Source organism: Triturus cristatus, chromosome 10, assembly GCF_964204655.1.
Source record: "Triturus cristatus chromosome 10, aTriCri1.1, whole genome shotgun sequence".
NCBI classification, from domain to species: Eukaryota; Metazoa; Chordata; class Amphibia; order Caudata; family Salamandridae; genus Triturus; species Triturus cristatus.
This window is the reverse complement of record NC_140593.1, coordinates 1,241,776,068-1,241,792,439: the sequence shown is the minus strand read 5'-3', so window position 1 is coordinate 1,241,792,439 and position 16,372 is coordinate 1,241,776,068. Positions and strand designations below refer to the sequence as shown.

Sequence of the window (16,372 nt, the reverse complement as noted above, 5' to 3'; positions counted from 1 at the left end):
CATATCATAAGCAATCTTATAGTCCGAAACACATTGTGACTTAAAATATGGGATCAAAAATTTTTTTGTGAGTGAAGAATAAAAGGCACAGAAAAATAAGAAATGTAACATTGATTGGTTAGAACTATTGTTACATGGGCAGAGGGAGGATTCAAGGTTGGCTGTGTAGCCAGTAGGGAATGATAACAAATATTTCATTGTATCTGTTCTGAGTCTGAAGAATAAGCCCCTTTCCCAGCGACCAACAGGATTTAAAAGATATTTAGGCATGTCTGGGATTACATACTCGATTTGCATATATCTAGCAACCGAAGTTTTGTTATTTTCAGTTGCTAGTCTAATTTTTTTAAGAGATGCATAGAGTGATCTTTCTATGGATTTGATGTTAACGGGGCTATGATCTAAAGGAGTTAAGAACAAATATTCCATGTTTAAGTTTAACAAACTTTTATGGACACCTGCCAGCCATGGTATATCCATCCCTCTGTCACAATTCAAACAGTCCATAATAATCTCTCTGGTCAATTGTGCAGCCTTATTCTTCCAAATTCTAAACCAGAACAGTGTCGGGCGAGCCTTTATAAAATCTTCTATATACGGCAAATGTAATTCGCTATGGCTTGCATATGTGGAAGAGAAGAAAGGAGCTCCTAGAGTTTTGCGACAAAATCTATTCTCTTCACACTGAATTGGAGTGCAGACGGAATTCCCCCAGACCTCTGCACCGTATGTAGCAGTTGGTGCACATTGTAATCTGTAAATTTTAATGATAGATGGAACTACCCCTATGTTTTTCGGCTTTGGTAGCCTCAAGATTGTATTAATAGAGTTGGTAAATTTCCTTTTACAGTGAGCAATGTGATCATTCCATAGACCATTTGATGCGAATACCAAGCCTAAATAAGGAAAAGTGCACTTGCTTAACAATTGATTAGAGTTTAAAACAATTGAAAAATTAGAGTATTTTTTGGACCCACATGACATTAAAAATGATTTTTTAAAATTTGTACTTAGGCCCAAGGTTGCCATGAAATTCACAAAGCCGTGGACCAAGGCGCGCAAAGCTTTAGGGGTGCGCCCCATCAGCACGGCATCATCGGCATAAAGCAATGCGTGGATCTTATTTCCCTTGATGATTGGGACGTCTTCAGTTGTAGTTAAAAGTGATTTGGTTATATCATTGATATACAGTATAAAAAGAAGGGGGGCCAGGACACAGCCCTGTCTGACCCCCCTACCGATTTTGATAGCGTTCGAGATCTCACCATTCCTTCCTATGCGCACCCTAGCTTTCAAGTCTCTGTGTAAATATGCCAAAAAAGAGACTAGTTGGTCGTCTAGCCCAAGATCCAGAAGAATTTGCCACAGCCGTGATCTGTTGACAAAGTCAAAGGCTGACGTGAGATCCATGAATGCTAAGTACATTGGTGTTTTTTTTGCTATTGTATACTTGCCAATAATCAAGTGAAGGTTAAGGCACTGTTTTACCGTGCCAACGTTACTCCTAAACCCCAGCTGGGATGGGTGCAGAACCTTATTTTCCTCTGCCCATAGATTGATCCTGTTGAATATAACCCTACCCAAGATTTTTAGGGTGTTGTCGATCAATGAAATGGGCCTATAACAACTTGGATCCGTCCGGTCCCCCTTTTTAAAAATTGGGACTATAGTACTATAAGACCAAGAGTCGGGAATAAATGAATCAGTAAGATTGTTAAAAATATTAGTAAGAAGTGGTGCCCAAAAGTCGGGTTTATTTTTGATTAAGTCGATTGGAAGACCATCTGGTCCCGGTGCTTTGCCCCCTAAGCTTTGGCTTATGGCATCTTCAACCTCAGTTAATTCAAACTGTAATGCAGAGGTAAGGGTGAATACTCTTTCAGGTTCGTTAGGGATTGGGGAGGCATAGATCTTAGTGAAATGGGCCTCCCAAGATTCGCTGGATATGTTACATCCAAGCGGTGAGGAGATGTTTCCCACATTTTTCATGTCTTTAACTGCCTTCCAGAAAATCTTTCCATTTTTTAGGGCGTTTGCCCGCAGAAGATTGGCCCAGTGGTCGTTAATGAGCTCCTCCTTTCTGCATGTAATAGCTTTCTTGTAACTACGCCTACGTAAGGTCACAAGGGAGCTTACTCTTGGTTTACTTAGGAGAGCCTTTCTTAATTCTCTGTTGGCCACCGAGCATTCTGTATTAAACCAGCCAGGTTCAGAATCAAGTATTCTAGTAGGTTTAGATAGTATTAGTTTAATCCCTTTACATAACTTTGAGAAGGCATCAACTACCTCTATATTTCCGAAGCTAAACTTCAGACATGTATTAACTAAATTGAAGTGAGATTTTATCACTGTTTCAAAGAGGGCATTATTGTCAATATTGCGCCAGACAATTCTAAGATTATCTGTAGTTGTCGCTAGATCACAAGCCCCGGGCGTGCGATCGTACACTGGACGACGCGAAAAGCTCAAAATAATGTTAATAGGGTTATGATCTCCTTGTATAGTGGGAATGACTTCAGCCCTTAATACATGGCCTTCCAAAGGGGTAGTAACAAAAATATAGTCAATAGTAGAGGTAGAGCCGCGGCTTCTGTAGGTTGGAATCACACATTCATCTGATAACGGGGTACCAGCAATCTGCATAACATTCACAAAGTTATGCGTACATAAAAGATTCATTAGCTGTTCCCCTCTTTTGTTTGATGATGAGTTAGACAAAAGCCGTATAGCGGAATGGATGTCCTTTGGGATTTTAACATTGAAATCTCCGCCTAGGCATATACCCTTAGTTTGGGTACCACAATTGGCTAATTGTAATTTAAGAATAAAATTAAACAACAAAGAAAAGTTCACATTAGGGACTGATTTAAAATCATCATTATAAAAAATTAATCAAGTAAATAGACTCCCCCCGAGTATAGAGGGTTACTTGAAATTTGTCACAGTCTGTAGGTAGAATTTTGGAGCGTCCGCCTGACTTAATATTTATCCAGGTTGATAATCCACCAACGGGTCTACCGGATGTGGGAACGGGGGACAGAGTGTTAATACATTCAAAGCCCTCCATATGCAGATCTTGGGTAGCCCAGGTCTCTTGAAACATGACAATATCTTGAGAATTAATTAACTCTTTCCAGTCTGGTAAATGTAACTTAGATTTCAGACCAGCTATATTCCAACTTAATATTTTGAGTAATTGATCTTCTTTTGTTTTAATTAAAGGGTCGGATTTGAGAGGCTGAGAATTGCACATGGTTGGTACTAGTATAGATTGGTCCATACTTTCTACTCTTGTTACTAGTGTGAGCAGTCAATCTTGACAGTCTAAGCCTGATAATAATGAGAATTTATTCGAAGTTGGAATAGGACTATGCATATAACGGGTCATTGTCATTGTCTCACATACGGGTTTATAAAAATAACCCAATGGTAAAGTACATATGCTAGTGCTGTGGCTGGTCTGGTCTCTCTGTAATGCCAATATGTTTTTGGCTACCGATTGCCTCCGGAAATTGATAATAATGCAATCACCCTTAATGTTTTTGCGAGATTTTCCTAGCCAACCCACTCGTCTTACCATGATGATTTCACCAATTAGTGAGGGTCTAAATCTCCTGTGTTTAGTGAGCCAATCGACGCATTTACAGCGTAGTTGCTCCCAGGACTCTGTTTGATCATCTCTCAAAGGGGGAACCCCCGCTAAGGTCACGACATATGGGCATGCCTCAGGGGGCAAATTTAATACTACATTGCTGCCCTCAGTGTTGTCTATATGGTCAGGATCAGTTTCATCTGCTTGCACGGTCCTAACCTGATTATCACTAGAGGGTCTAATGGTGGAGAAAGTAACGGCAGGTATCATGGTATTTGTTAGGTTTCCGTTATTATGATTGAGTATATAATCTGATGAACCCTTGGCAACCATGTTTTCCCTTATTTCAAAACAGGTACAAATCCTATTACAGGTTACACAATCGTTAGCTCCCTGAATTTGAGATTGAGGTACATGAGTGTTTAGAAGTGGGGTGGGTACACTATTTATAGGATCGCATGCGATGGGCCTGCTACTGAGGTTAGGATTAGATATAATGTCATTAACCTGGGGCACTTCATTCAAACGCTGCAGTATAGGGTGTACTTGCTGGGCAGGAAGTGAATTAACAATACGCTCGCATAAGGAAGGGAGTAAATTATCTAAAGCCAATTTAACACAATCAGTAATAACAGTAGACAGGTAGCTAATATCGATAGCGCTATTTAAATTGGCATTTTCAATGAAGGGGAATAGACATTCACTCTCGGTTTGAGTTCCAATTGTGTAAGTAGATAAGTCAATCGGCGGGGTATGCACAAGAGCCTCTGTTGCTTTTGTGGTTGATGGTGTAGGGTGAATCCATGACTTTAGGGTAGATCTAATGGAGCAAGGACGGATGGGTTGTTTCCTCTTCACATTTACTGGTTTCCCAACTTTCCTTTTGCGCTTAGCCCCTAAAAGCGGGGTGGTATTCGGAGTGTTAGTTGCAGAATTTAAATCAGGAAAATCAGGTGTGATAACTTCGTTAGCCTCCTCACTGTTCGCATAAAAAATAACTGGGGCGCTTGTTATGGAATCAGTACCTTCGGCAGTATGCCCAAGGGGTGGTGCAAGTTGTCCTAACCCGAGGGACAAACGCCTCTCAGTGAGCTCGATTTCGTTGCTCACAATGCTAACAGCCCTCTCCAACATGTTTTCAATGCACGTTGTGGCCGATTTGGATACAGGAACATTTGTGCGCCTCCCCATCATTATTAAGACAGAAGATAACAGTGATGATGCAATACGGGTTGTACCAATTACTGCAAGTCAATGTGTGACGTTAGGCAAAGCTCACCTTTCCTTACATGAAGAGGGTATGGCCCAGTCCAGTCTCTTCTGGTCTATGACGGGCAAGGACGGGCCCGCCCTTGGCCCGGGCTTCGCCCGGGCGCTGCCCGCGCGCGTCCCGCGCTGCGGTGGCACCCGGCGGCTTTTCTGATGTTCCGGCCGCCCGAGGTGACGTCACCCGCTGCGCCGGGAGCGTGGCGCGCTGGAAGATGTAGTTCCGTCTATGCCGTTCCCCTCACGGCGTCGGTGAAGACGGATGGAGCAACCAGGATTCCCCCGCTGGCAGGAGCCTCCCCTTCGCAGCAGGTCAAGGTAGGAAGTTACCGGCGTCTAGGCGCGTATAATAATAAATGAATCCAAATATGTTTTTATTCATTTTCTATTTTTAAAATGAATGAGCTGACAATTTAAATTCATTAAATTATTTTAAAATTAAAAATTTCATATTAATTTATATAGAACTAAAATAAAACACTACCAACCCAATTCCCGAATAAACCCTACTACCAGAAATATAAAACACTTAAAAAAACGAACATAGGGGCTCATTAAGATGCCGGTCGGACATGCTTCCGACTTGCATTGTGTTGGAAACTGGACTGCCTGACAAGGAGTCGGTGGTCCCGCTTCCAAAATTATGACATGACCGCCTTCACGGCGGTTGGAAAGTGTATGTTTCCTATTGCGGCTTGAGCTGCGGGCCTCAGAACAAGCCACAAAAGGATAAATACACTTTTTTGAACATCCTGCCACACAATGCATGGATGTTTAGGGAGGGCACAACTGGTGCCCCCAGGACCAATAGCTAAGGGCCATGGGAAACAGGAGCCCTGCAGGGGGCCCCAAAAGACCTTTTCTGCCAGACTTTTCATGGCATAAATACTGACATGAAAAGACTGTCGGAAACATGCATCGTAATACCCACGGCGGTGCCTGAGTAGGCACTGCCTCCATTTTGGGGATTATGATCAGCCCTTCGCCTCGACGGGCTTCTTGAGCCTATTGGAGGTGGAGTGGATTCCCTCCCCCTACCCCGCAGGCATCTGTGGGACCGCCTGTATCATTATATAGCGGTTGGACTGATGCCTCAAATGTCGGGCGGATCGCAACGGACGAGCTGCTGGATAGGCTTATGCCCGACATTGTAATAAGGTATAAGTATATAAAACAACTTTACATAAAAAATAATCAAAAGAACAATAAATAATGAAGTACAAATTAGAAATAAACTATTCTTTTAAATTAAACACTTCCAACCCAAACCCCCCATAAACCAACCAACTCTAAAACCTGAAAAATTGAAAATATACAAAAAATTAAAATAACATTACTATATTAAGAAAGTTGTATAAGAACCACTACTCGAGTCAGGACGATGTCGAGAGGACGTAGAAGTGTGGAGACCCACAGATCCACCCAAGGTAAGTAGATAGAGACCCCATAGAGAGTGTGTGCAGTGGGAGAACACGACGGCGTGCTCTGTACAAGTCTACCTGGAAGTCGCGGTCGGATTTTTAAAGATTAAGTGGACCCTGGAGAACCCTCGTGGAAGACAGAAGGTTGGAGAGCCACCCCGCCCGCGGATACCCTAGTACCCCCGTTACCTACAGAAGGGAAGCTGGGTGCATAGGGATGAAGTGGTGTCGGAAACCACGTCGAAACCAATGGAGGACTTCAGGAAAGTGCCGCTGTTGTGAGGAGAAAGTGTCCGGTGGAATCCGAATGGTGGATTCTAGATGAGAGGCACCTGCAAGCAGAGGGGACAGAGTCTATGTCACTCAGGACTGACCAGGAGACTTGGAAGACGAATGCCATCCGATGTCGAGTGTTGCAGGATGGGTGATGATGACCTTGACTCTGCAGCTGTGAGGACCGGGCAATTCTGAGGAGGACCAGGAGCCATGCATGAGAGTGCATGTAGAGTGCTGCGGGGTCGGTGTCCGGCTGGAGTACCAACAAGACTTGGCAAATGCAACTGACGCAGGAAGTGAAGAAGGGGCAACGTCGGGACCAGCAAGGTCCAGGGGACTCACCACAAGCAGGGGAGTCAGGGCAGGCCCCGAGCAATCAGGGGAGCCCAAAAGACACAAGCGTGACCCTCAAATGGACCCACAGGCCAGAGGCACTGGAGTCGCGAGAGGACCTCAAGCAGCTCACCAAAAGATGCAGGCCACGATGCACACGAGGCAGTGTGGCTGAAGATTCTGTTACCTGGAGGTGCTCGAGGTTGGGGCTACTTAGAGCCCGAAGATCTTTTTTGAAGGAAGCCAAAAAGCCTTGGATACTGGCCTCAAACTTGGTGAGAGGGCAGGCCAGGCCTCGAGAGTTGTGGAAAACCACCACCTGTGTTGCAGAACCTAACAGAGTCCAGAGGAGCCCAGGATCAGCAGACCGGTCGACTTAGTTACGGTGCATGCGGAATGCAGGGGAGCGACTCCTTCGCTCCAAGGGAGATGACTTCAGGTGTCTTTGATGCTTCGCAGGCCTTGGAAGGTTCCTGTATGATGCACAGGCACAGATGATGGAGAAGACTGGAAGGGAGACGAAGTCAGTCCCAAACGAAGTCCAGCGAAGTCCAGAGTGCCCAGACAGTAGAAAAGAAGTGGTGTCTGATCTGAATCTTATCTCATCATGAATAGGGACCTACACCCAGGTAAGCCCTTGGGTACCCTAAGGAAAGGGTTGGGAAGATTCTGGGGACCCTCCCAGGGGAGGTCTGGACAGGGGGGAGCTTACTCCCATGTCATTTGTCCAGTTTCGCCCCAGAGCGGGAGCCAACGGCTCCCAAGATTGGTTTGAACTGGACTATGCACGGGGACACCAAATGTGCCCCTCAAACAGACTCTCTGGTGCTGACAAGCGCACCCACCCGGTCCCAATACACTAAATCCTGTCTGGGAGGTGGTCACACCTCCCTGTGACAAGATGCCTATTGTTGCACCTTCCTCTGCTCGAGCTTGGCTCAGCAGCAGGAGGGCAGAAATGTGTCTCTGGTCGGCAGCAACCATTTTGTGCTGTCTAGGTCTAGAAGGTTGTCCCTGGGAGCACTGAGAGCCTAACGGAGGGCTCTTTCAGTGCTTGGAATCATTCCTCCCACAACGTGTACAGTATGGGGGTATGATTCCAACATGTTTGATTCGTTGCAGCCAGTTTTGAGATGGTCATTGCGTAATTACGCGGTGCCCCTCTATATAGTATATGGCTGCTTCACTGACAACCCAGGAGAATGAACTCCATAGGCTATAGGGGTGTCCTGCTAAAGCAGGGGCACCCTCTCACTTAGGACCAAGCACCCTGCCATCAGGATTGTAAAGGCCTGCTATAGAGGTGACGTATAGGTTTTAAGTGCAGTGACCCTTAGAAATAGTAACCCTATATCTTTAGTAAGTGGTACTAGCACCAACTTACACAGGCTGCAATGGCAGGCCTGTAGTGACAGTTTGAGTGGTGTCCCATGGGTGGCCTTATACATGCTTCAGCCCATGGGAGGCCTCTGGGGTACCTTTGCCCTGGGCACATGGGTACCATATGCTAGTGACTGATAATGGTACTCCAGTATCCAGTCTGGGATGTACATAAGTACTTACCACAACAATTTAAGGGAGAAAGCAGAGAGACTGGGGTCCTGATTAGCAGGGTCCCAGTCAGACTAGTCAGAAAAACATGGCAACAACTGCAAAAAGTGGGAGTGACCGTGCAGAAGAATCCTACCTTCCGACATAAAGTTTACAAAAATAAATAACCAAATACCATGATATAGAAACAAAAATAAGGCCATGATGTTTTTAGTATACTACATTGTAAACATTGATATTGTTGACAAACATAATAAACTTTTAACTTCTCCTCCATGTTCTGTCCTCCAATATCTTTGCCCTGGCAATATTTTGAACACAATATTGTTGGTCGAGCTATATTTTGGATTTTATATTCAGGTACCACACCAGGTTAATTCACATGTGTGTGACCAAGTCTGTAGAATGATTAGTTCAGGTTGTAAAGTCTAAGAGGCCCAACCACAGAGGGAGGTATATTGTTTTCTAGTGTTCCTAAAATGTAGGGCACAGGTTTGCTTTGTTAGAGCACCTGTGTGGGTGAAAAGCACTTTAAAATGCTCTGCACCGGGCACTGACCCAGCCCACCACTCTTCGGGCGGCACCCTCTGCTTCAGGACTCTGCTGTTCTCTCAGAAGACAGGTGATGGAGACCTCTGGAGCCATGGGCCCCTCTGCATATTCTGTAAGTGTTGGGTATGTTACCAGTATTCGTTTGGTCTCAGAATGCTTTTGAAGTCTGGACACCCTTGCAGCTCCCTTCTGTGATTTAGTTGGTGTCATTGTGTTTGGTAAGTGAAGATCAGTGTATTCAAGGTGGCGTTTAGTGATGATTTCTGTCGGTTCGGTGTGATGTATACAAAGTGTCTTATCCCTTTATGGTATGATCTGTATGGGTGTTCCAGCACGAGGACTTTCTCTTTGACTTTGTTGCACGATGGTGACCAGTTCTCCACATGCCCCACCCAAGGAATTCTTTTGGCTCCCCCAGGATGGTTTGGGGGGAGAGGGATGTTCTTTTGGGGCAACAGCACTTTGACCCTTATCCAGGCTTTGGTGCCATGTTGCATGCATGCGAGTGCTGGGTGGCCAAGCTGAGGCATTCTTTGGCGTCAAGACATTTGTGAACGCATTCTGACAGGTTTGATGCCTCATAAATAACAATCATCTTCTCCCATAGAATGCGGTGAGGCACAACCTGAGCCTGCACAAGTGCTTCCAGCGCGTGGAGAGCGTGAAAGGGTCGGTGTGGACCATAGACGAGCTGGAGTATCAGAAGAAGAGGCGGTCCACGCATAGCCGGTGAGGAGTGTGGGCTGCAGTGGTCTGGAGAAGGTCTGCTGGATGGGGAGCGGGACCAGTGTGTGCGCATCTGCCTCAGACTGTGCGCCTCCCACAGGCTGCGCAGCTGGAGATGGGCAAGCAAAGCGCTTCCTATTATTTGATGGCTTGCCCATCGATCCTATTTACACGGCTGTCTCCCTGGTGAATATACAGGGACTGAACCCTGGATCCTACGACAGGCACTGAACATCCTTCAGATGTCTTTAAATCTGGGATATTGACTGTCCCATTCCATCTGATTCTTCTCACATAGCTCAAGGAACACGCCGCCTCTCCTCTGAGTAATCATGAGTGCCATGGAGTGGGGGTGCCTTCATCCCTTACAAAGTAGTGTTTGGGTTCTCTCCCTGCCTCAAGGCCTCACAAGGAGGCGTTGGGTTCTCCCCTGGTCTCTAGCCTGTACAACGGGTTGTTGGGGCTCAAGGTATATCTCTAACCCCTGCAAGGGTGTGTTGAGATTCTCTCCTTGCTTCCAACCCTTACAGTGGTGTGTAGGGGTTCCCGCCCTGCCTCATGGACCACAAACGCTAGACACCCATACCATCCCAAGGCCTAAGGTCGAATGAACACAGAAAAATCAGGGGAAAAAAAGGATAGAGGGCACCTTAGGTCCTACACTATGGGTCAGCAGGTGACGAGGACCAGTGGGGGTGCAGCGGGTACCAGGCCTGTACCTCCAGTGCTCTTGGATCTTACCAGAGGCCCCATGGTGCCTCCCCTTCAGGAGTCCTGGCCCCTGGCATAAGAGGAGCTGGGGTTTCAGTCCTCAGATATGGCGAAATATCCATTCCCCATCATGGTGACCACAAAGATTAAGACCAACTTAGCACCAGTCGAGAAAAGACGGTCTGTGCATCCACCGATCAGTCAAGAAATCCATTGTGTTGGTAGTGACCCTCACCAGGGGAAGGGGCCTGCACCCTCTTCTTTCTGCTGCTGAACAAATAGACTCCATGTCCAGAGCCCTGGCCATGAAGACCTTCTGCAACGTCTCCAGATTTCAGTCAGTGCCACCCTGTTGGGCGGCAGTAACAACTGTATCAAGTCCCCGAAAGACCTCTTGCCTGTTGAAGAGCCCACCGCCTCATCCCATAAAGACAAGCCTGGGGAAAGAAGCACTGCTTCATCCTCTAAAGACAGGCTTGCGGAAGAGCACAAGGCCTCATCCTATGAGGATAGGCCTGTGGGAGGGCCCAACACCTCATCCTATAAAAACAGGCTTGTGGAACGTCTCTTTGCCTCATCCAGAAAGGATAGGCTCGGGAAAGATCCATAGCCTCATCCTATAAAGAAACGCCTGTGGAGGGCCTACCTCATCATCCTATAAAGGGAGGCCTGTGGAAAGCCTCCACCACCTTCTCCTCTAGAGACAGGCCTGTGGAAGGGACCACCATCTCATCCTATAAAGTCTGCAGGGGTTTGACATTTCACCATCGAAGTGACACCACGACATCCAAGCTGGCTCCGTGCCTAAGCGCAGTGGAAGGAGCCTGAACACCAATTACATCAAGCTCTGCCCTGATAGAACCAAACCTCCAGATGTGGACATTGGCCACAGACACAGAAGATCCCTGCCTGGCCTACAGACCTAGGGGCAGTGCCCTCATAGACACAAACAACAAAAAGCCTAGGATTCATCCTACATATAGACCTCACTCTGGAACCTCAAGAAGATGCTGAGTGAAATCCTTGATGGCACAGAATCCGAAGACAGATGTTCCCCTGCCCAGGTCTCCTCCGCATAGTTTGCATATTAAAGTATGTATAAAAGGGATATGCTTGTGTTCCGGTTCAGGGAGGAGCTGCTCGGGCTGGACTGTTCCTACTGGATCAGGGTCAAAACTGATTTGCATATTTCCAGGTCCACACTGAGGTGGCATGGTGAGCAAACAAATAATGGAGCTGGGCTGCGGCCGAAGTAGTTACCAGTGGCTGAGATTTACTCGAGAGTTCCATCTATCGCTTTTTGTATACTTCAGTGCGACTCCAAATCACGGCCATCCAACATGCATCCCACTGGCTTCAGTGCTTAGACTCACTCACACACTCAAAGTCCTACTACAATTATATATGCGACACGTGCACCACACACGTGTGCTAGAATTGTACACAGGATGTCAGTGTAATGTTCTGGGTTTCACATCACACGAAACTTTACACAAGTGGGGTCAGTAGACCGCACTCACACTGATGCAGGAAAAAAGCCTGGTCACACTAAAGATTCAAAACACGTCATGCTGCCACTATCGCCACATGTGATACACTGAGGGCATGGGCAGTGGTCACTGCTAGCATGAGGGCACCCTTGGAGGGCCCTTCCAGATTAAAAGACTGGTCCCGACCTCACGTTGCCAAGGACCAACCTAGGCCAATGTGCACATGCTAGATGAGTGTGAGATCGGGGCCCAAAAAAAAGGATTCCAGTTTCATATGCAGACAGGCACCTTGGGCAGGAGAATACCCCGTATACCTGCAATGGACAGTCCTGTCCCAACAACATATTTAAATATTAAAGGATTACAAAATGTCTTTGTAGCAGAGTTTTCCTCTGCAAATGCCACAATGATACATCATCACATCTTGAAAGATGGTGGAATTTATTTCCACCAGTTAGAAAGCCCCAGGCTCTAAGGAACCTCACCCTGGTTTTCTGTTTCGACTCGGAACCCTCTGGTACAGGCAGCCTTATACTGCTGACTTGGAAGGCTGTGTGCTTAGTCGGCCTTAGCTAGTATGCACAGTTCCTGAGTTGCAGAGTCTCCTATTCGGAGGCTCTACCAAGGATAAGGCGCGTCTTTGTACCTGTCCTTCGATCTTGTGTACCGTGTTGTAGGAGTTTTACGTTAATCAGGCTGTAGTGCTTCCTACTTTCTTTCCAGGACCATCCTGAGCGCATGCTGAGAGGATGCAACATGTGTTGTATGTCATTTCATGTTGGAAGCTCTGTCTGGGCAGCTCATAGGTCGCTGAAGAAGCTCTTGGCACTAGGACGCCCTGCGCGGGTGTTATGGACTGCATTGGATTATGTTGGCCCAACTGCTAGATCGCAAGCCCGAAGCCTTCATGGATGCCAGAGTAATAGGAGATTGCTCATCTACCTGCTCCAGCTGGCATGCATGCGCGTCGTATGAATGAGCGAGTACATTTATAGAACGCACACTGTATATCAAACCCTCTCCCAGAGCATGTGGCCCATCGGCATCATGTCAACCTGGAAGTGATCTTCAAAGCAGCCACATGGGCATCGCCCCACGCGCGCTTTGAACATTGACCTATGGATGGCAGGATACAAGCTGTGCTTCATCCATCGTGCCCTTCTGCTCATAGGGTTTCTACCCCTAGCACTATGTCCCATCATGTGTCTGGATGAAGGGGGCGAAGGACACCGCTGTATCCGGGAGCACAAGATATTCACTGCCGCGACACTGGCACCGCTCGTCCTCAGCGGCCTGGACTCCATCTTATCTTGCACCCGTCCTTTGGGGAGACAGTGGGTGCACAAGGATGGCTGCAGCCAGGCTCACACACTGTAATATGATTTCTCTGCTTGCAGGAGGTGTCCCGGGACGTGTCTGTGGCCAGGACATGCCACGAGTCAGGGGAGCGAGGGGACTCGGGCTCCAAAAATTTCTGCAATTTGTTCTTTTCTGTTTTTTTGGGACAGGGTACCGGACCTGAAATGACGGCTGCCCTTCGTCTGCTTTCCTGAAGGGTTGCAGAGTCCCTCTCTTCGTCGCGGACAAGAGCACCAGGAGATGTCGTGACTGCACCCTCCCCACACCCTGCCTGGACCACCCTCTCAGTTCACCACAGAAACCATCCTCTTCCAGGAGCTCACAGCTCTCTCCTCTAGCGCAGCGCCTCTCAGGAGCTGCTCTGCCTTCGTTGTGACCTTTGAACCTTTCACTCAGTAGCACCCCCATACATTGTATGACCTCTGAACGTTCTTTAGAAGCTCATATGAATCTTTGAGGAACTCTTTAGCACCAATTGTGACCCCGGAAACTTGTAGCTCATTCGCCTCAGCTCTGGTCAGTGAACTGCACTGGAGCTCACTCACATTGCTCAACCTCTGACCTTCCCTCATGAGATCATTGGCTGAACCGACCTCTGAGCATCACTGTGCCCCATGACCCTCTCTTGAACTCACTCACATTCCATTGACCATCTCAAGGGGCTTCCTGACAGCTGTTACCTTTGACCCTCTTTCACTGCTCACTGGTATCCCCGTGACCTTTGCACTCCTCAAGCCCTCACTCTTCCTCCCATGAGCTCTGAACCTCTGCCACACACTGACATTCCTCTTACGTCTGAGCCACTCTTAGGCCCCCCTCTAACAACCCTGTGACATCTTCACCTCATGAATGAGTTCACTCACAACTGTGTGACCTCTGAACCTCTCAGGAATTGACTGACATCCCTATGACTTGTGACCCTGTCTCGGGGGCTCATTCACGGACTTCTAAACCAACGGTGGTTACTGACCCCTTCATCTTTCAGGAGCCCAGTGAATTCCCATGACCTGTGACCCCCCATCAGGGGCCCACTGACATCCCCATGACCCCTGACCATCCCTCAGTAGCTCACTGACTCTTTCTGTGGCCTCTAATCCACTCAGGAGTTTACTGACATCTATCTCAGGATGACCCCTGACCCCGTCTCTGAGCCTCTCTTGCATCTGTGTGACATCTGAAAATCTCAGGATGTCACTGACGTCTTCATGACCCCCACACTCTCTCAGAATCCCACTGACAACCCATGACCTGTGACACCCCCACATCAGGATGTCACTGAATTCTCCATGACCTCCACCCTCTCTCAGGATGTCACTCACACCCACTTGACCGCTGACCATCCCTCAGGGGCTCACTGACAGCTGTGTCACCTCAGACCCTCTCAGGATCTCACTGCCATCCCCATGACCCTTGACCAACCCTCCGTGGCTCACTGACTCTCTCTGGTGCCTCTAAACCACTCAGGAGTTTACTGACATCTATCTCAGGATGTCACTGACATCTCCATGACCCCTGACCCGCTCCCAATGGCTCATTGTCATCCCCATGACCTGTGACCCTCTCTTAGGGTCTCACAGAGAGCTCCTTGAAATCTGAACCTATCAGGATCTCACTGCCACCCCCATGACCTCTGACCCTCTCTGTGTGACATCTGAACAGGGGGTCACAGACTTTGTTTTTGTCGAATCAGAGATGGCTACAAAATGAAAGTTATATGTTTTGTAGGTTGTGGGACGTTATGTACAGGAGCAGTATGTTTTTACATAAAATGTAATCAAAGTGCCTATTATGAAATAAACCAAATTTCAAGACTCCCCTAATGCAGAAAGCTATACGCGTTTCCTTGCGGTTGAAAAGTTATGTTGTCACTTAAATGCAATAGATAATTGATGAGTGGCTGCTTAAATCTCAGTGAAGACGGCAGGCGTGCAAACCTTCTCTGCGCAGCACCCCGGGGCCCTAGGGGAGGGTGGGTGGGCTCCAGACTCCACGCTTTGAACCAGACACCAAGAGTGTACCCCAAACCTGACCACCCACTCGCTGTGCCTGGGCTGCTCAAACTGTACCCCGAAACCCAGGCACCCACCAGCTCCGCCTGGATAGCTCACAGCGTACCCCAAAACCCAAGCACCCACCAGCTCTGCCTGGATAGCTCACACCGTACCCCAAAACCCAAGCACCCACCAGCTCCGCCTGGATAGCTCACAGCGTACCCCAAAACCCAGGCACCCGCCAGCTCCACCTAGATAGTTCACAGCGTACCCCAACACCCAGGCACCCACCAGCTCTGCCTGGATAGCTCACACCATACCCCAAAACCAAAGCACCCACCAGCTCCGCCTGGATAGCTCACAGCGTACCCCAAAACCCAGGCACCCGCCAGCTCCACCTAGATAGCTCACAGCGTACCCCAACACCCAGGCACCCACCAGCTCCGCCTGGATACTTCAGAGTACCCATCAGCACTGGAACGAGACGCAACATTCTTCCTGCGTCATAGGTTCCCCTGTGATAGTCATAGATTGGAGTAGGAAGCACGTTCCTCACAATGAATACGAGTAGTTCTAGTGAACCTTAAAAAGACAGTACAGATTGACACATTTACAACCCGGACCGGATTCTTCAAAGCTGCCTGACCAACCATTGCGTGTCAGCTGCGGGATACTCATCCGAAGAATAAATTGTTTCGTGTATGTGTGGACCGACCTCCAGGTAGCAGCCTTACGGTTCTCAGAAACAGGAAGGTGTCACATCCAAACAGCAGCAGCTGCTCTTCCTCTGGTGGAGTGTGCCTCCGGCTCACCAGATAGTCGTTTATCAGCTTGTTGTATGGAGAGGTCTGTAGTAGTAAAAACGTGGCTAGGTTCACGTACATTTTTTATAAGTAAGATTCTAACACTCTTTTAGCATCTGGTGAGAGCTGTGATCTCTTTCCTGGGATGGAAGGATTACTAACAAGCATTTACAATGCAATGGTCTCGGCATTGTTAAAGTTAGAGCTGTTGGCATTGCTCATGACATTCTTGTATGTTTTTTTGTTTTTAAAACATTTAAAGAAACGGCATTGTTATTTACAATGTCAATAGCTTAATCAC

The 16,372-nt window shown here is 47.6% G+C and overlaps 1 protein-coding gene across 1 annotated transcript in view; it reads left to right on the top strand.

Annotated features, from left to right (window-relative positions):
* LOC146797181 (forkhead box protein P3-like) overlaps window positions 1-15,095 on the top strand; it is a 238,098-nt gene extending 223,003 nt beyond the window's left edge. Inside the window, exons 11-12 of the mRNA XM_085630324.1 lie at window positions 9,599-9,720; window positions 13,427-15,095. Coding sequence (XP_085486450.1) covers window positions 9,599-9,720; window positions 13,427-13,445 — 141 coding nt within the window. The 3' untranslated portion in view covers window positions 13,446-15,095. The remainder of the gene's footprint in view (window positions 1-9,598; window positions 9,721-13,426) is intronic.
* The last annotated feature ends 1,277 nt before the right edge of the window (window positions 15,096-16,372 follow it).